The sequence below is a fragment of the Balaenoptera acutorostrata genome, chromosome 3 (genome assembly GCF_949987535.1).
Source record: "Balaenoptera acutorostrata chromosome 3, mBalAcu1.1, whole genome shotgun sequence".
Taxonomy (NCBI): domain Eukaryota; kingdom Metazoa; phylum Chordata; class Mammalia; order Artiodactyla; family Balaenopteridae; genus Balaenoptera; species Balaenoptera acutorostrata.
Genome location: NC_080066.1, coordinates 145,949,614 through 145,971,141, shown reverse-complemented (window position 1 = coordinate 145,971,141; position 21,528 = coordinate 145,949,614). Strand labels below are relative to the sequence as shown.

Below are 21,528 nucleotides of genomic sequence, written 5' to 3'. Positions count from 1 at the left end.
CATACATATATCCCCATATCCCCTCCCTCTTGAGCCTCCCTCTCACCCTCCCTATTCCAGCCCTCTAGGAGGTCACAAAGCCTGGAGCTGATCTCCCTGTGCTATGCAGCAGCTTCCTACTAGCTATCTATTTTACATTTAGTAGTGTACATATGTAAATGCTACTCTCTCACTACACCCCAGCCTCCCCTTCCCCCACCCCGTGTCCTCAAGTCTGTTCTCAACATCTGCATCTTTATTCCTGCCCTACCACTAGGTTCATCAGAACCATTTTTCTAGGCTCCATATATATGTGTTAGCATACGGTATTTGTTTTTCTCTTTCTGACTTACTTCACTCTGTATGACAGACTCTAGGTCCATCCACCTCACTACAAATAACTCAATTTCATTCTTTTTTATGGCTGAGTAATATTCCATTGTATATATGTGCCACATCTTCTTTATCCATTCATCTGTTGATGGACATTTAGGTTGTTTCCATGGACTAAACCACATTATTTATTATTGACTTATGTATATACCAAAATTTTGTGTGAGAATCCATCTTCATATTCAAATTTTATAATGAGTAGGACATAAAAGAATTTCTTTTTTAATTACATCACCTTCTTTCAAATGTCAATGATGTGCCTCCGACAAAGTTTTGTATATGATGTGGTTCTCCTTTGAACATTTTATTCCAGGCTGAATATAGCTAGGTAAATAATTGGGCATAGATAACACCTATTATTTAATTAATTTAATTCTATTTAAAAATCTCCTTAACAAAAGTTATCTCAAAACAATTTTATTCACTGATATTTAGCCATATGTGGAATATAAAAGGTCTGATTTTCAATAACTTTAATAGTAATAACCATCACTATGGTTTACTTTTCAATAAGAATATCAGTGGTAAAAAATATTTTTAAGATGTTACAATATAATTTATGTTTATTAGTAAAGAAGAGCAGAGGAAATTCATTTTAGTAAGGTTAAATATAGTATTTGGATGGAATTTTTGCCAAGACCTCTATGTAAAGATATTATATAATAATTAGTAAGAGGAACAATAAAACACTGATCTATCTATAGGCAGCAAAAAAATAGAAGAGAGGAAGGCTTAAACTACCTTTTCAAAGAGAGCCAAGAACTACTCATTTTACCAGATCAGATTGTTCTGATGTTGAGAGGAAAATTACCTACTCCACATTGCACAATGGTAAGGCTAGGTCTGGTTTTCCCCTTAAGGGACTAAATGATCAGAAATATGGTAGAGAGAAAACCTACAGCAATTTGATATTTCTAATATTTTAAATATATGCGTTTTTTCCATCATTCCTCTGGGATGCCCTTATCCTGAGGAGAATATAACATAGGAAAAGGTGCTCTCAATTAAGTGAATAGTACCAGAAAAGAAGAGAGATGAAAATCATCAACAGTGAACAAACCAGACAAAAACACTAAATTAACTGGGTTGGGAAGTGAATACATTCCCAGTTTTAGATTCTTACCTGTATGCCTTAAAGACCCCCAACATTCATTAGTCCTCCCAAATATGATTTTTTCCTTTTAATTCCAGAGCTCAGGGATTGGCACTATCTTCCATGATGTTGTCTAAGCTAAAAACCTGAATCAGTCTATTTCTACTCCTCACTTCTCAAGTCTACTTGGATCATATCACATAGGTGCCATTTACTGTGTGCTCACTATGTACCAGGCACTGTGCTAAGTATTTTATAAACATTTAATCCTCAAAATAACAACAGCAGGTTTTGTAATCCAACAAAGGTTGGTTTGTTTTATCCATATTTTTAGGAAAACACAGAATGGTTAAGATACATGCACGGTCACAATCCAATTAAGATACAGAGTCTGTTTTATTAACCACTGTGATGTACCTCCCATATTTTCCGTTACTGTTGGAAAGACATGAGCCTTGCCTTTATCATCATTCATCTAGATTGGTATAGAGCATCCTAAGTGTTCTGCCTCTATACCTCCTTCCAATTCATTTGCTAAGGATAGCAAATCCTCTGAAATATACCTAAAAATGTCTTTGTTTCAAAATCTTCAAAAGTTTCCCTCCCTAAGACATACAAATCATTTACAATGTGACTCCGACAACTTAACATTCCATTGTCATCTCTTAAAGTTATTCTTAATAATCCCTTGACTTTAGACAAACTTGCATTTCTCAGAAACACTGTTTAGGGCTTCCCTGGTGGCACATTGGTTAAGAATCCCCCTGCCAATGCAGGGGATATGGGTTCGATTCCTGGTCTGGGAAGATCCCACATACTGTGGAGCAACTAAGCCAGTGTGCCACAACTACTGAGCCTGCGCTCTACAGCTTGCAAGCCACAACTACTGAAGCCCGCGTGCCTAGAGCCCATGCTCCACAAAGAGAAACTGCCGCGATGAGAATCCCGTGCAACGCAACGAAGAGTAGCCCCCACTCGCCACAACTAGAGAAAGCCCGCGTGCAGCAACGAAGACCCAACGCAGCCAAAATAGATAAATAAATTTATTTTAAAAACCCACTGTTTATTCATATATAGTGTCTTTGCTCACTTTTTTTTTTTTGCTTTAGAAGCCCTTCTAATCATATTCTTCATGAAGAATTCCTTTACCCTCTAAGCCAGAATTAGTCACTGTCCCCTCTGTGCTCTAAAAGTTTTAGTATACATATTTAACATAAAAATTACATTTTATAATGAATAAGACTGTCTCTTGCACAAGACATTGAAGTCTTCAGGATCATTCAATCAACAAATATTTCTTCACTAATTATAACTGAAAAGGTTGACAAGCTGACTTACATTAAAATTTGGAATTTCTATTTGTCAGAGACACTTTTAAGAGAGTAAAAAGGGAAGCAACAGACTGCGAGAATAAATGTGTAATACACATATCAAAGGACTCATCCAGAACATATAGGGAATGCCTACTATAAATAAGAAAAAGACAGTTAACCTAACTTTTAAAACACGAAACACACGAAGTCATTTCACAAAAGAGGATATCCAAATGGCCAATAAATATATGAAAATATGCTCAATATCATTAGTTATTAGAGAAATACATATATTAGAAACATTTTTGGTCACAATTATCTGAAATAATTAAATGAAAAAAGACTGACAATACAAAATGTTAGTGAGAATGTGAAGTTAAGTGGAGTTCTCCTAAAATGCTAAAGAGCATATAAATTCATACATGTACTTGGGAAAACTGCAGAATCTAGTAAAATTATTCATTTATATACCCTATGATCCAGTATCTCTAGGTCAAGCCTAACTTGTCTATTAGGTGGATATCTAATGAGATTATGTGTATATATATGCACCAAAAGACATGTTCAAGACTGTTTATTGCAGCATTATTCATAACAGCCCCTAACTGGAAACAACCCAAATATCCTTCATCAAAAGAATGGATAACTAAACTGTACATTTAATAAAACAAAAAGCACAGCAATTATCCATTGCTATAAAGTTTGATACAGGTAAAGATAATTCATGGTGACAGAAATCAGATAGTAATTACCTTTGAGGAAGAGGGAAGGTGTAGTGATTGGAAGGGGGCATAGGGAGATTTCTGGGATGCTGTATTTCTTTAGCTGTGGTGGTTACTCAGATGTGTTCTCTTTGTGATAATTTAACAAGCTTTACACTTATGATTTGTGTCTTTTATGTACAACTCATATAGAATATTATACTTCATTAAAAAGTTTATTTTAGGAAACAGAAGCGAAACAAAAGCTATGAGACTGGATGAGATAACCAAGTGAGTTTAAGTACAGAAGAAACAAATGCTAAATAAATTATTATTGAATAAATAAAAGGGCAAATGAGAGATTTAAGAAATTTAAGAACAGCAATCCAATTAAGAGAAGGGGTATCAAAAAGTAACAAATATTGAAGTAAACATTTCCTCAGTGGGTCTGCCGTATTCATGTAGAAAGAGTGGGTGAATGATGTTTTGTATCTATGCTACTACTAATTCTCATTACCATAAAAGAATCCAGAATCTGGGCTTGAATCTGGCTCCACCACTACTTGCTGTGTGACCTTGGACAAATCACTTAACGATCTTTGCCTCATTTTTCTCACTTATGAATAGGAACAATAATAGTACCCACCTCATATGTTTGAGGATTAAAATGAGTTAGTAGTTTTAAAGCAATTACCACAGTGCCTGATACGTTGAACATTAAACAAACAAACAAAACACAATCCTGGCAAAAGGATGTGACTTTGTGATTTCACTTTACTAAAGTTTATTTAAATCAATCAACTGAAAAACTACTAGATATAATAACAGTGTTTCCTAGCAATAATCGGTTAAAAATACAATGCAAGAGTTCTGTTTTTGGGCAGAGTGCAGTAGATCATAGCAGGTCAATACTTATATACCATAATGAGTAGACAATCAAATAATTACAAAAATCCTACTTTTTAAAAAACACTGAAGAGCTACAGAACCAATAAATAAGACAAAATAAAATTTTAGAAATGGGGAAACTTTTCTAAGTTAAACTGATAACCTGTAGCTTTTCCTACCCACCGCACCCATCTACACTGGGGATATTTGCTGATTTTGGTCACAGGGCTGACCATCAGCTTTTCCAGGCAGAGAACCTCTGCTGGGAGGAAAAGAAACCAGAAAGCTTTTAGACATTTAGAAACTGGAAACTTGAATAGACTTAAACACATGGCTGTTTTTTCCCTTGGAACAACTGTGGATTGCAGTGCTGTACACAAGCCTGCAAAGCTAGACAAAAAGCTTATGAAAGGCAGAGTGAAATCCTTTGCATTCTTCATGGTGCTTAAGAAAGAAAGATCTGCTAGGGAAGGCTGACCAAAGAACAATGAAAGTTTCCACTTCAAGATATTTGCCAGTTTTTGAGGCTTATATTGGTTAGGCTGGAGGCAAGAGAGCTAGGCTGGAACCTAAGACTATCAAAGCTAAATCTCCTATTGTAACAGGAAGGAAGGGATGAAAACCCACTATATTCTCAACTCAGCTCTAACCCAGCAAAATTCTTGACTGAATTGGAGTGATCACTTTCTCATATTTTCTGCCTATCAGTAGAAAGGGAGACAGTATGATGGATGATAAATCATCTATAACCAATATGATTGTTTTACACAGGAAATACATTTATAAAAATTACTTGGCACGTAAGAAAATAGGACACAATATTAAAAAGAAAAAACAGATGAAAAACCCCACAAGACATGCATGGGGAGTTTGCAGACAAGAATTTTAAAGTAAACTATGATTAATATATTCAAGAAAATAGAAGAGAGATAAATAAAATAGAAAAAATGATGGAAAATTTCACCAGGAAATGGAATCTATAAAAAATTAAATGGACATACTAGGACATAAACTTACAATATCTGAAATTCAGATCTAAACGAGTAGGTTTATTAGGATTGAAGAATGTAAACACAAGTCAAAAGGAAAAATGCAGCAGAACACAGAATATTAAATTCAAAGACAAATCAACAAAAAAGTACAAACTGATATAGAGAAAGTAAAAAGAATGAATGAACAGGACAAAACAAATATTTAGAGTTTATTAACTTAATTTCATGAGATATAGAACCATTACTCCTATATAGTTCTAGTCTCTCATCTTTCCTTTTTGTGCTATTATTGTTATCCATGTTACATATATATACATATATATATATATATATGTTTTTGTACATACAAATACACACACATCAAATCCAACAATAATTTGCTATAAGTAAGATTTTATATAATTTACATTTATTGAAGAAGCCAAGAAAAGTAAGAGGGGCAAGTATATATTTATAGAGTTTTTTTATATTAACTTTCTTATTTACTATTTCTGGTTCTCCTATTTGTTCCTGTGGATTCAAGATATCATCTGGTGTTATATACTTACTCTAATGCAGCTTTGTTCTCCCACTTACCTTCTTTGTTTTGTTATTTTCAAATATATTACATTTCTATATGCTACTGGCTCAGCAAAAGTTGTATATGTATTGTCTTATACACTTGCTTTTCAAATCAGTAATGGGAGGAAAGGACAAAAAACATGCATCTATACTGTCTTTTATAACTACATAATTACCTTTACCAGTGCTCTTTCTGTGTGTGCATTTACTTTACGTGGCCACTTGCTTTTGGCCTGAAGAATTTTCGTCAGTATTTATTGCAAGGTGAATCTGTTGGCAATAAATTCTCTCAGTTTTTGTTTACCTGGGAGTGTATTTCATCTTCAATTTTTTTTTTTGGTCACTGAGAGTTTTTTTTTTTTTTTAATTTTTATTTATTTATTTATTTATTTATGGCTGTGTTGGGTCTTCACCTCTGTGCAAGGGCCCTCTCCAGTTGCGGCAAGCGGGGTCCACTCCTCATCGTGGCGCGCGGGCCTCCCACTGCCGCGGCCTCTCCCGTTGCGGAGCACAGGCTCCAGACGCGCAGGCCCAGCAATTGTGGCTCACGGGCCCAGCCGCTCTGCGGCATGTGGGATCCTCCCAGACCAGGGCTCGAACCCGCGTCCCCCGCACCGGCAGGCAGACCCTCAACCACTGCGCCACCAGGGAAGCCCATCTTCAATTTTGAAAGATAGTTTTCCTGGATATAAGATCCTCGGTTTGTGGACAGGTTTTCTTCTTTCAGTACTTTGAATATGTCATACTACTGGCCTCCATTTTTACTGATGTTAAGTCAGATGTTAATTTTATCGGGTTCACTTCTTTTTTGGTGAATCATTTTTCTTACTGCTCTAAAACTTTTTATCTTTGTCTTTTGGCACTTTTACTATGATGTGTGGTATGAAACGAAAGGCTGTGTCCCACCAAAATTCCTATGTTGAAACCGTAATCACAGTGTGATGGTATTTGGTAGGTGTGGGGTCTTTAGGAGGTGATTAGGTCATGAAGGTGAAGTCGTTATGAATGGAATTAATGCCCTTATAACAAAAGGCCAGGGAGCTAGCTAGCTCTCTTTCTCATGTGAGGAATGGGAAGAAAGCTGTCTGCAACCCAGAGAAGGTCCTCATAAGAACCTGACCATACTGACACCATTACCACGGACTTCTAGCCTCCAGAACTGTGAAAAATAACTTTCGTTGTTTATGAGCCCTTTGCTATAGCAGCCTGAACTTACTAAGACCAGGTGCGTGGGTATGGAACTATTTTAGTTTATCTTATCTGGAATTGGTGGAGCTTCCTGGATGTGTAGATTAATGTTTATAATTACATTTGGCAAATTTTCAGCCATTATTTTTTAACATATTTTTTGTGCTCTTTTATCTCCTTGTACTCCCATTACCATATATTTGTGTGCTTAATGGTGTTCCACCTTTCTCTGAGGTTCTGATCATTTGCCTATCTTTAAGTCTGCTGTCAACACAGAACAGGTGTTGAGTGAGCCCCACTAGCAAATCTTCCATTTCATTTATTATACTTGCAACTCCAGAATTTTCATTTGGTTCTTTTAAAAAATAATTTATATTTCTATTGATATTCTCTATTTGATGAGACACTGTCATCATGGCTTCTTTACTTCTTTCAGTATGGCTTCCTAGAAGATTTGTTTTTTTAAAAAACATGTTTAAATAGACTGCTTTGAAATCTGTTAACTTCAATATCTAGAACCGCTCACAGGCAGTTTCTGTTGTCTGCTTTGTTTCTTGTGTATGGGTCACACTCCCCTGGTTCTTTGCATGTCTTAAAATACTTTTTGAAAATTGGACATGTTATATAATATACTGTAGCAACCTGGGATACTGACACCCTTCCCTCTCTTCAGAGCTTTGTTGTTTGATTATTTGTTTACTGAAATCAGCTAGGCTACTTTAAAAAGACTATTTCCACCCTGTATGAAACTTCTGATATTGCTCCTCAGAGGGTACAGCCAAGGCATACACAAAGTCACCCTGGGAAGACAGAGGTTTTAGTAGGGGTTTCTTCAACTGTCTCTTTTCTTTCCTTGATCTGTTAAGCTATTTGCCTCTTTGTTGGCACATCCAGCTGTTATGCTCCACTAATGATACTACTGTGATGAACAATGCCTGGGGACATACATTGCTCCACATCTGATAAATTAAATTCAGACAGGGTAGATTTTCAGTTCATCTTTGAGGTTTGTTCTGATCCAAGGAGGATTCTTTTTAGCTGACTCTCTCCCAGGTTCAGTCTGATAAACTAACGAATTTAGCTTCTTGCTCTTCTAGAGAGATTATCAGCCGACTCTGAATTGTTTACCACCAAAATATCCATTGTTTTTGAGAGTGACCTTAGGCTTGAACTTCCCCAAATTGTTTCAAATAAGGCCTTTCCTTTGGGAATAGCTTAAGAGTAATACATTCTTATGGACTACCCTGGAAAAAATCTTTAAGCCACTGTTCCAAGTGCTGTTGTAGGGGTGGTAGCCTTTGGTCTGCTTGGGCTGCCTCTCCTAATGTGGATGTTCTGCCCTATGAGCAAGCTGGAGTGAGAATGATAAGGCCTCCAGTATTCTCAGTGTGCTGCATCAGGACTAGAGCTACCCTCCTATGAATGGGGGCTGGGTAAAGGAAGGGAGCCCCTGACTTTCGACTGCATTCATCAGGAATCTAATCTCTGCAATTCAGAGTTGGAGGCATAAGAAATGATGAAGGCCTGCCCATCTTGGAGAGATACCATAACCCTTAATTGGGAGCTGAGGGGAGAGGGAGCCCCATAGACGAGGCCACATCTACCCAGAGTGAAATTTCCATCAAGATGAGGAGGGGTTACTCCTACACTGTTGGTGGGAATGTAAATTGATGTAGTCACTATGGAAAACAGTATGGAGGCTCCTCATAAAACTAAAAATAGAATTACCATATGATCCAGCAATCCTACTCCTGGGCATATATCTGGCCAAAACTATAATCCAAAAAGATACATGCACCCCTATGTTCATAGCAGCACTATTCACAATAGCCAAGATGTGGAAACAACCTAAATGTCCATCAACAGATGAATGGATAAAGAAGATGTGGTATATATATATACAATGGAATACTATCCAGCCATAAAAAAGAACAAAATAATGCCATTTGAAGCAACATGAATGCAACTAGAGATTACCATACTAAGTGAAGTCAGAAAAAGAAAGACAAATACCGTATGATATCACTTATATGTGGAATCTAAAATATGGCACAAATGAACCTATTCTACAAAACAGAAACAGACAGACATAGAGATAAGACTTGTGGCTGCCAAGGGGGAGAGGGGGAGGGAGAGGGATGGACTGGGAATTTGGGGTTGGTAGATACAAACTATTATTACATTTAGAATGGATAAACAATACAGTCCTACTGTATGGCACAGGGAACTATATCCAGTCTCCTGGGATAAACCATAATAGAAAAGGATATTTAAAAAAGAATGTATATATGCGTAAAACTGAGTCACTCTGCTGTACAGCAGAGATTGGCACAACACCGTAAATCAACTATACTTCAGTTAAAAAAAAAAAAGATGAGGAGGGGTTAAAATAAAGAGAGAAAGCATTCCATTTATAGTAGGAAACAAAAAATAGGACATAAACTCTTTGCCTAACTATAGGTCTTGAACATTTTTCTTTTTGTTCTCTTAACAGCTTTTGTTTTACATTTAAATCTATAATCCATTTTGAGTTAATTTTTATATAAGAGGTTTAAAATGGGTGAGGTTAATTTTTTTGCTTATGGATGTCCAACTGTTCCAGCATCACTTGTTGAAAAGGCTATCCACTGAAGTACTTTTGTAGCTTTATTAAACATCAAATGGACATATTTGTGTGAGTCTACTTATTGGTTATGCATTCTGTTTCATTGATATATCTATCTATCTGCCAGTACTACACTACCTTGATTACTGTAGCTAACAGTAAACCTTATCATTGGGTAGAGCTAGTCCTTCCCTTTATTCTTTTTCAAGATTGTTTTAGCTATTCTAGAACCTATGCCTTTCCATATAATTTTAAAATAAATTTATGTAATTGTATGTCTTAAAAAAAACTTGTTGGGTTTTTTAATAGAAAGTGCATAAACCTATATGTCAATTTGGAGAACAATGACACCCTTACTATGTTTAATCTTTCCATCCATGAACATGGTATGTCTGTCCATTTCTTTGTCCTTTTATTTCTTCAGCATTTTGTAGTTTTAAGCATACAGATAATGTGTGTTCTTAAGTGCGACCTATTTAATTTTATTTGAAGTAATTGTAAATGGTATTGTTTTAAATTTCAGCTTCCTACTGTTGTAATTATATAAAAATCAAATTGACCTTTTTGATGTTGATCTTATATCCCCCAAATTAACTGAACTGACTTATTAGCTGCAGTTTTTCTCTAGATACTTTTTGCTACATAGACAATCATGTGATCTGCAAATAGGGAGTTTTATTTCTTACTTTCCAATCTTTGTGCCTTTTAATACGTTTTCTTGCCTTACTGTGCTACTGAGAACTTCTAGTGCTCGGTTGGAGGTAAATAGTGACAGTAGACAAACTTGCTTTTTTCCTGATCTTAGGAGGAAGGCACTCATTCTTTCACCATTAAGTATATTGTTAGCTCTAATTTTTTGTAGATGTTCTATATCAAGTTCAGGAGGTTCCCCCCCATTCCTATTTTGTTAAGAGCTTTTTCAAGAATGGGTTTTAGATTTTGTCAAACACCTTTTCTGCATCAATTGATATGACCATATAATTTTTCTTTTTTAGCTTGTAGATATGATAGATTACATTGATTGTTTTTCCAATGTTGAACAAGTTTTTACCTCAAATAAATCCCACTTAGCAGTAGTGTATAATTTTTTATACATTGTTGGATTTGATTTGGTAATATTTAGTAGAGGATTTTAAGTTCGTAAGAGATCTTGGTCTACAGTTTTCATTTTTGTACTGTCTTCTTCTGATTTTGGTATCAATGTAATACTAGCCTCATAAAACAAGGTGGGAAATGACTCAGTAAAGCTGAGTAAAATAGATATTAATTCTTCTTTAATGTGTGATAGAATTCTCCCATGAAACCATCTGGGACTGGAGCTTTACTAGGAGCTTTTTCATTACAAATTTAATTTCTTTAATGGTTATACAACTATGCAGATTGCCTATGTCATTGTGGTTAGTTTTGGTAGTATGTGGGTTTTGAGGAAGTGGTCCATTTCTTCTAAGTTGTCCAATTTATGAGTATAAAGTTTTTCAAAGCCTTTTCTAATTATCCTTTTAATGACTAGAAGATCTGCAGTGATAGTCTTTGTCCAATCCTGATATAGGTGATTGTCTTCTTTACTTTTGTTAGTCTAGTAAGAGGTTTACTAATTTTATTGAGTTTTAAAAGAACCAGCTTTTTATTTGATTTTCCCCTGTCGTTTTAATGTTCCCAATTTCACTGATTCCAATTCTTAAGTATCTCCTGTCTTCTTCTTGCTCTGACTATATCTGGCTCTTATTTTTCTAGTTTCTTGAGGAAGAAACATAGATTAGTGACTTGAGAGCTTTCCTCTTCCCTAAAAATTAGTGTTTTCATGGTATATCTTTTTCTATCCTTTTACTTTCAACCTACCTATGTCATTGTTTTTCAAATGAGTTTCTTGAGAATGGCATATGTTGGATCATTTCTAAAAATCCATTACATCAATTTCTGTCTTTTAATTGGTATATTTAGATTATTTATTTAAGGTAATTGTTGATATCTCAGGATTTAAATCTGCCATTTTATTATTTATCTTTTGTTTGTATCTTCTGTTTCTCTTTTCATGCCTTATTGTGGATTACTTGAGCACTTTTTAGGATTCCATCTTAACTTACAGTGTTTTTGAGTACACAATTTTGAATACTTGAGTGGTTGCTTGGTGTTTCAATATACAGATGTAACTTTAAACAGTCTACTGGTATTGGCATTTTATCATTTCAAGTGCAATACCGAAACTCTACTTCCACTTAGGCACCTTTACCCTCCCACATTTTAAATATGATGATGTTCATTATTTATTTTACATACATTGTGCACCACATCACATGGTGTTATAATTTTTGCTTCAACCTTCAAATGTGATTTAAGAGAATCATAAAAAAAGATCAGCTAATCTATTTATCCATTCTGCTGTTGTTCTTCCTTTCTGAATTTTCAAGCCTTTTTCTCTTATCATTTCCTTTCTCTTTAGAGAATTTATTTATCCATTCTTTCAGGGTAGGTTTTCTAGTGACAAATTCTTTTATTTTTCTTTTGTCTGAGTATCTGCTTCCCATTCATTCCTGAAGGATAATTTGACTGGATGTAGACTTTGTGCCTGGTAGTTCTTTCTTTCAGCACTTGAAAAATGTTGTGTCGCTTTCTTCTGGAGTCACTGCCCACCCCGCCACCACCCCCCCACCCACCTTCAGTGTTTTATATTGGAGATGGTACTTTTCAGTTCTGTAATTTCCATTTGGTTCCTTTTTGTAATTTCTATTTTCTTCATTTGTTTCAAGAGAATTAGTAATAGCTTGTTGAAGCATTTTTATGATTAGTTGCTTTAAAATCCTTGTCAGATAATTCCAACATGTGATTACTCTTCATATTGGTGTCTGTTCACTGTTTTCTTCTCATTCAAGTTGTTATTTTCATTGATCTTGGTATGATGAGTGACTTTTGACTGTTCCCAGGATGTTCTGGATATTATGAGACTCTGAATCCTATTTAAATCTTTTTAAGATGTCCTCTTGTTGACTTGTAGTATAAGGGCCATATGTTCAGCTTCTTACTGGATCCCACTGACACCACTCTGGCAGAAGTGAAGCACTGATTCCCACTGCCTCATCGAAGACAATAGGGTAGAAGTTTAACTCTTCTCTTAACCTTGCTGAAACCTTTCTGGTGAAAGTGGTGCATCACCTTGCTCCACATTGTTGTTAGTATGAGATATTCAGCTCCCTGCTGGACCCTGTTAACACTGAGAGGGGAAGTAGAAGGTTGACTCATACTGAGAGTGCAGTAACATCTCCACTGATGTTGATGTATATGAGGGTGGAGTGTCATCTCCCTTAAAGGCCTCATTAACACAGTAAAGGGAGGGTGAAGTAGAGTGGTGACTAGTCCTATCTTGCACTGTCTCTTGGTCTAACTTCTGCTGGGTTGGGGGAGTCTCAGCTCATCACTGGACCCTACTGACACTACCCTGCGGGAGGAATCAGAGCATAACCTGTTTCCACTGGGCTGGTGATAGAAGATCAACTCCCCACTTGGTCCCCACTACCATATTCTGGCAGGGAAATAAGAGAACTGTCTACTCTGCTATGTGAGAGATGGAAGAATAGCTCCCTGATCACCCCACCAACACCACTGGCAGGGAGGATTCAGAGATCTGCCACCTGCTTCTGTCAGGTGGCAGGGGGTGAGGTGGAAGATCAGCCCCCTTCTTGGCTCTGCTGAAACTCTGGGGAAGTTAAGTAGTTTTCCCATTGGCATTTGGCTGGAGTAGGGAGGGTATGCCAAAAAGGCTTTCTGTTCTGTTAGTCCACCCTTGTCTTGGGTCCTTTGGCAAGAGGGAACAGGCTTTTCTGGGTGCTTTTCTTCTCTGCCTGTTGGTGGTTCCAGGTTGGAGGCTGGGTAAAATGGGAGATAAAAAGAAACCCAGGTAACTCACTGCCATGTCATTCCTCAAGTCCTGAAGTCCTAAGGCAGTCTGATTTCTTCTTCTTACCTTTCAGAGTCTTTCTATGCTTATTTTTTAATATAAACAAACAAAAGTCCAGGGATTTTTAATTGTGAGAGGCAAGATTTTGGAAGAACAGGGCTACTCCACCTTGGCTAGAACCAAAAGTCTCCTCAGTAGGAACACTTTTGAACTTGACAAACTCAGTGTAATATCTGGAGCAATTAATACATGAGCCAACAGAATAAAAAAGAAAAACAACATACAACCTTTCCTACTATACAAAAAAAGCACTCTAATCATAATAGTATGGTGCTAGCAAAGGAACAGCTGAATAGATCAATGAAACAACAGTTCAGGAAAAGACAGATTTGTGTATGTGTATGTGTGTGTCTAGGCATATGAAAATTTAATACATGGTACATGAGGCAATTCAAACCATAGGGGGAAAAGATGGGTTTTTCAATAAATTGGGCTGGGGAAATAGATACATTTGGAAAATATTATGAAAGTTTAGTCATCTCATTTGTAAATAAAAACAAATTTATACCAATATAAATTACAAATAAATTAAAGAGTTAGTACTTAAATATCTCTATTTTAAATAAATTCAGCCAAGTGGCAGTATAAATTGGCTTAACTACCTTGGAAAACAGTTTGATTTCATCCAGAAAATATACATTACTAAAACTCAGGAATCCCATTCCTCAGTGTATACTTCAGAGAAACTCTTACACAGGATATTTTTATAAGAATTTTATAGCATCATTTTTCATAATAGCTCCAAATGGAAATAAGTTGAATATCCTCAACAGAAGGATATCTCAATAATTTGTGGCACAATGCACTATTTTACAGCAAAAAAATAAAACAAAAAAAACACCAAAAACAACGCCCCCCAAAACCTTAGCTATAGAAAACAACCTGATGAATCTCACAGTATTGAAAAAAAGAAGCAAGGCACAATAGATTGAATACAATGCAACTCAATTCATACAAAGTTCAAAGAAAAACAAAAATAAATTGTAATATTGAAGGATATATACATATATAGTAAAACTAAATAAAAGCAAGGAACTGATAATGATAAAAATTCAGGGTATTGGGTGGAAGAGATGGTTGTGATTGGGCTAGGAATGTATTTGCTCTTTATCCCTTAAGGCTTTGGCCAAGCAGTCATTCAATATGAGGTGATTTATGGTAATTAATACATGTACGCTTAATTCAAACTATGTATGAACTAAATAATGATTTCTGGTGCTAGAAACATTGTGAAAGATTACCACATCTGACAAAAATTGAATTATGCTTCATCAACCAATCATATCTTTTTAATAGTAAATATACACACGCATATTTATTTATACATGGTATACTACAAAGAATATATTTCAAACTTAGACTCAATTGTACTATTTAGATAATTTAAAATTACTCATATACTAGCCAAATAAAATAAACATTACAACCAGATGTTTCAAATTTCCTCCAATCAAAACAAGAAGATATCAGCTGAAAATACTAATGGTGCCAAAAAACGTTGAAATATTTTATGACTGTTTTTCTTCCAACACTTTTGAAAGGAAGAATCAATTTCACATTTTTTTATACCTCAGGCCTCAAACTCTCTAAAGCTGTTTTAGATACAATAACAGTAATTGATGGAAAAAAATCACTATTACATGTCATCCATGAATCATGTTTTTTTCAAGGAATCTCTTGAGGAGTAACTGTTAAAATTCTAGAATTAAAAAGAAAACACAATGAAAAACACTACTCCTTTAGAGAAAAGTCACTGCTAAAAAATAGAAAACATTTCTGCTAATTAATTAAACTAATAAAAGAGTATATTTATCCTCTGTTTCTAGGATGGGCCTTCCCCAAGGCAACAGTTTTGGGCCACTATTATGATCTTATATAGCTCTTTTAGGCAATTCCATTAACTAGCATGGCCTCAGCTAACTTTTGCATAATGACAAATCTCAGTATCAACTGAAAGACAGAATTATCTTTCTTCTGAGTTACAAGCTGATTTACCCAATGGCTTAGTGGATATATGGTTACCTAAGAGGAACCTCAAATTCAGTAAATCCAAAACTTACCCTATTTCCTCTCAAACTTATTCCTTGTTTTGCACCTCCTCTTTAGGTTAACAGCAACACAATCTACTCAGATTCCCAAGGCAGAAACCTAGGTCAACCTTTCCATCTTCCCTTAAACATCCAGTACATCACCAAGTATTGTTGATTCTATTTTCTTAAATAATATTTCTTAATCTGAGTTTTTTTTCTTCAGCCTCACTGCCACTGCTTTAGTTCAAGTTTCAATCGTTGCCTATATTCCTGCAATCTGGTCTCCCTCCTTACAGATGGAACCTCTTCTTCTCCACTGAAATAATTTTTCTCACTCATCAAAGAAAAACCTAATAAAATCACCAACCTGATTATGCCACTTTCTTTCTTAAAATCACATAATGGCACCCCATAGTTTTCAGTTTAAAATCCAAATTTCTTAACATGGCATAAAGGCCCAATAACAGTCCTACATCTCAACAATCTTTATTTTACACGTGTGATCTATCTGGTGTCATATTATCTCCTATTTATGCGTTCACAAGTGCCTCTGCTTCTGTACAGAATTCCAATTTGCTTAGTATACCTCTTGGAAAGATTTTGCTGATTATCTTTTTTGAATGACCAAGTGTCCTTCCTTCCTATGTATTTCATAGAATACTTTGTTTACCTTTATCACTTAACACATATTGCAACTGTAATATAAGACAGAGCACCTTCAAGCACCATAAAAATTAATTTCAACAAGCTCACCTTTATTAATTCCCATTTTATCTTCTGAAAAATGAGAGATATGGATTAGACACAAGGTTCCTCTCAGCCAAACTACTTTATGAATTTATGTCAAGTTGGAAAGAGTCTCTTGACACTCCTGACTTTTTTCCCCCACTTACTGCTAGAATACAATCATGGTATTAATTACTGGTGTTGTCCACACAGAACACCTGAGATACTGAAAGTAACAGTATAGAACATGAACATGAATTTAACTTATTTAAAAATAATGTAACCAAGTTTAGGAACTGTTTACTAAGATTTGAATTTATTGAACTTGATTTAGAAAAGTCTGATCAAATCAAACTTAACAATTTGTTGAGATCTTTACATGTCACTGTTAACAGCTCAACTCAGTCTTGTTTACCCTTGATTATTGCTATCCAATTGTTAAATTTTATTCATGGAAAAGACTAAGTTCAGTTCTCTTTAGACTGTAAACTACTTTTAGAAAAGGGCCACGTGTTATGCTAGAAGACTAACAGTCCACAGGATTTAGTAAAATGTTAGAGACAGAAAAATGTAACAATGCTGTAATATTCAAAGAGTAAGGTCAATTTTTCATTTATTGTACTGTCAATTTTAAATTGAAATTGACCTACTGTGTTATCAAAGGAGCCAGGAAGTATATACTAGAAGACTAATATTATTTATAATTGATGAAAGATTATAGGGAAAAGAAATTAAAACAAGATTTTAAAAAATCCATTATGCATACTAATGCTTATAAAGTGCTTTCTTAAGTAAATTTTCAATGAATTTTACAAGAAAGGGTTGCTTTCTTTATTTTCCTAACATGTACTGATGATGGTAGATGAAATCTCATGATGATTATCTGATATGTATACTTTAATTCAAACAGGATAACTGGGAATTAAATGATGCCCTAACACAGCCAAAGATTCAATAGTATAAAGAAAAAACAATTATTTGCCCACCTTCCCGCAGAGACACTAATTCTTTGTAGAGGTGAAAAACGCCATACTATACCTTGATTTCTTCTATTTCATCTGGTACTATCTTGTATGCTGATATAGTCCCACCCAACCTGAAATTAGGAGAAAAAAAAATTCTCAAAACCGGCAACAGTGTATTAAAAATATGGACTATTTCTGCCATTAGCATCATAGTGCCACCAATAATTGCCTATTACCCACCCCAATAACCATGGAGGAAAAACAACCATTTTGTACTCAGGTTTTCCATATAGTAGTTTAAAAAGGTAGTGAATGACTACTGCAAGAGGAAACATAAGTTAGATTTTTAACCATAATTAAACTTCTCTTATCGATGGTTTTAATGATGCTCAAAATGTCACTTTTACTGATAGATTCTGTCACAACTAAGAAGTATCAAGAACAACAGCAGACATTTCTATTTTCATGGCATCATGAAACACAGCCAGGTTTAGAATACCTATCAATTTAACATACCATCAGTATTCTATAGTATTGCACTCAGGAAGACTGATTCCAAATTTCATGTTCTTTCCCTTACAACACACAGCTTTCCTCACTAAAGGAATCATTCTAGAGGTAGAGTGCTCTTTTACTTTAATCAATATATAAAAAGTGGTATTACATTGGCAGTAACACTAGTAGTTATAATAGTAATACTACCACTAGTAGTATACTGAGTATTTACTGTATGCCAAGCATTAAATTGTCAGGTTTTATATGTTTTGTTCTCATTTAACTCTCATAACCTATAATAAGAATTATGAAAAAAATGAGGTAAGCAATTTTTCAAAGGTCCCACAACTAGGAGTGGCAGACTGGGCTTAAGAACTCACTTCCAGAAACTGATAAGCAAATTCTAAAATTCATATGGAAATTCAAGGAACACATAATAGTCAAAAAATATTGAAAAGAAGAAAGTTGGAGGAGTTACACTTTCTGATTTCAAGTCACTACAGATCTACAATAATCAAGACAATGTGGAGCTGGCGTAAGGATAGACATATAAAGCAATAGGGTACAACTGAAAGTCCAGAAACAAACATCACATTTATGGTCAACTAGTTTTTGTTTTCCTTTTTATTTTATTGTAATAAATATAGTTAACGTTTTAACCATTTTTAAGTGTACAACTAAGTGACAATTACATTCATAATGATGTGCAACCATCATTACTGTCTATTTCCAAAACTTATCCATAACTTAAACAGAAACTCTGTAATCATTAAGGAATAACTCCTAATTTTCCCCTTCCCCCAGGCCCTGATAACTCCTAAACAACATTGTCTTTACGAATTTGACTACTCTAGGAAACTCACATAGAGGAATCACACAATATCTGTCCTTTTGTGTCTAGCAAATTTCACTCAGCATAGTTTTCAAGCTTTACCCACATGGTAGCATGTATCAGAACTTCATTCCAGTTTTATGACTGAATAATATCCCACTGTATGTATATACCACATTTATTTACCCATTCATCTGTTAATGGACACTTAGATTGTTTCAATTTTTTGGCTACTGTAAATAATGCTGCAATAAACATTAGCATACAATATCTGAATCTCTCTTTTCAGTTCTTTTGGGTACATACCTAGGAGGTGGAATTACTCAATCATATGGTAATTCCATGTTTAGCATTTGAAGGACTGCCAAACAGTTTTCCACAGGGGCTGTACGATTTTACACTACCACCAAGAATGCATGATGGTTCCAATTTATCCACATCTTCATCTATACTTGTTATTCTATTTTTTTAATGGCTACCCTAATGGGTGTAAACTGGTAACTCACAGTTTTGAGACTCGCATTTCCCTAATAAGCAGTGATATAGAGCATGGGTCCCCAACCCAGGAAACGGTGGGCAAGTGATGGGCAAATGACTAAAGCTTCATCTGCCGCTCTCTGTCCCTCGAATTACCACCTGAACCATCCCGCCCTGTCCTGTCCCGTCAGTGGGAAAATTGTTTTACACAAAACTGGTCCTAGGTGACAAAAAGGTTGGGGACCACTGCTACAGAGCATCTTTTCATGTTCTTATTGGCCATTTGTATATCTTCTCTAAAGAAATATCTATTCAAGTGCTCTGGCAATTTTTAAATTGGGTTGTTTGCTTTTTGCTGTTGAGTTGTAGGAGTTTTTCATATATTCTGGATATTAAACTCTTACCTAAGATATTATTTCCAAATATTTTCCCTCATTCTGTAGGCTGTCTTTTAACGTTCTTGATAATACTTTGATACACAAAAACTTTTAATTTTGGTGCCGCACAATTTATGTATTTTTTTCTTTTGTTGCTCACCTTACTGGTGTCATGCATAAGAATCCATTGCCAAATCCAAGGTCTTGAAGATTTATCCTTATGTTTTCTTCAAAGTGTTTTATGGTTTTAGTTCTTCTATTTAGAACACTGATCCGTTTTGAGTTCATGTTTGAATATGGTGTGAGATATGGGTTCAAGTTAATTCTTTTCCATGTGGAAATCCAATCATTTAGCACCATCTGTTGACAAGCTTTTTCTTTCCCAAAGCTGTTTTCAAAGCTTTGATTTAGCACCCTTGTCTAAAATGAATTTCCCATAGATACAGGTTTATTTCTGGATCCTTAATTTTATTCAATTGGTCTATAGGTCTATCTTTTTGTGGTTCTCAGCATAGAAGTCTTCTACCACATTGGTTAAATGTATTCCTAGGCATTTATTTTCAGATGCTATTTTAAATGGCATAGCTTTTAATTTCCTTTTCAGATTGTTTATTGCCAGTGTATAGAAACAAGTGATTTTTGTGTGTTGATCTTGTACCCTGTAACTTTGCTGAACTTATTTTTTTTAAATTTATTTATTTTATTTATTTTTGGCTGTGTTCAGTCTTTGCTGCTGCGTGCGGGCTTTCTCTAGTTGCAGCGAGCAGGGGCTACTCTTCGTTACGGTGCGTGGGCTTCTCTTGTTGAAGAGCATGGGCTCTAGATGCGCGGGCTAAAGTAGTTGTGGCACGCGGGCTCAGTAGCTGTGGCTCTAGGGCTCTAGAGCACAGGCTCAGTAGCTGTGGTGAATGGCCTTAGTTGCTGCACAGCATGTGGGATATACCCGGACCAGGGGCCAAACCCGTGTCCCCTGCATTGGTAAGCGGATTCTGAACCACTGAGCCACCAGGGAAGTCCCTGAACTTGTTTATTGACTCTAGTAACTTTCTTGTGGATTATCTATATACAGGATCATATTATCTGTGAATAGAGATAGATTTACTTCTCACCTAACAGGCTGGACGCCTTTTATTTCTTGTCCTTGTCTAAATACTCTGGCTAGAACTTCCAGTGCAATGTTCAATATCAGTGGTGAAAGCAGGTATCTTTGTCTTGTTCCAGATATAAAAAGAAAGCTTTCCATTTTTCACAATTGAACATGGTGTTAGTTGTGGGGTTTTCACAAATGCCTTTTATCAGGTTAAGGATTCCCTTCTGTTCCTAGTTTTCTGAGTGTTTTTACCATGAAAGAATGCTGGATTTTTGTTAAATGCTTTCTCTGTGTCATATGAGATGATCATGTGGTTTTCTGCTTTTCAATCTTTCTATTAATGTGGTATTATTGCAGTGATTAATTTTCTTATGTTGAACTACCCTTGAACACCTGGGGTAATCTCACTTGGTCGCTGTGTATAATTCTTTTAATATGTGGTTGCATTCAGTGTCTTAATACTTTCCTATTTTGCATCTATATTCATAAGGGTTATTACTCTATAATTTTTCTTTCTTCTGATGTCTTTATCTGGCTTTGGTAGCAAGGTAATTCTGGCCTCAGTGAATGAGTTAGAAAGTATTTTCTCCTCTTCTGTTTTATGGAAGAGTTTGAAAAGCATAATGTTAATTCTTTAAATGTTTGGAATAATTTACCAGTGAAGTAATCTGGTCCTAGACTTTTCTTTGGTGGGAGATTCTTTTTTTTTTTTTTTTTGTAATTAATTTTTATTGGAGTATAGTTGTTTTACAATCTTCTGTTTGGTGGGAGGTTTGTAATTGTTGAAAATCTGTTTACTTGTTACAGATCTGTTGAGACTTTATTTTTATGTCAGTTTAGGTAATTCACATGCTTCTCGGAATTTGTCTAT

The 21,528-nt window shown here is 35.3% G+C and overlaps 1 protein-coding gene across 7 annotated transcripts in view; it reads right to left on the bottom strand.

Moving 5' to 3' along the window:
• The window catches only part of GPHN (gephyrin), a 634,333-nt gene that overhangs the window by 375,780 nt on the left and 237,025 nt on the right, over nt 1-21,528 (bottom strand). For all 7 annotated transcript variants that reach the window (XM_007184311.3, XM_057543176.1, XM_007184307.3 and 4 more), the window contains exon 3: nt 17,460-17,517. In XM_007184311.3, the coding sequence (XP_007184373.1) occupies nt 17,460-17,517 (58 nt within the window). The remainder of the gene's footprint in view (nt 1-17,459; nt 17,518-21,528) is intronic.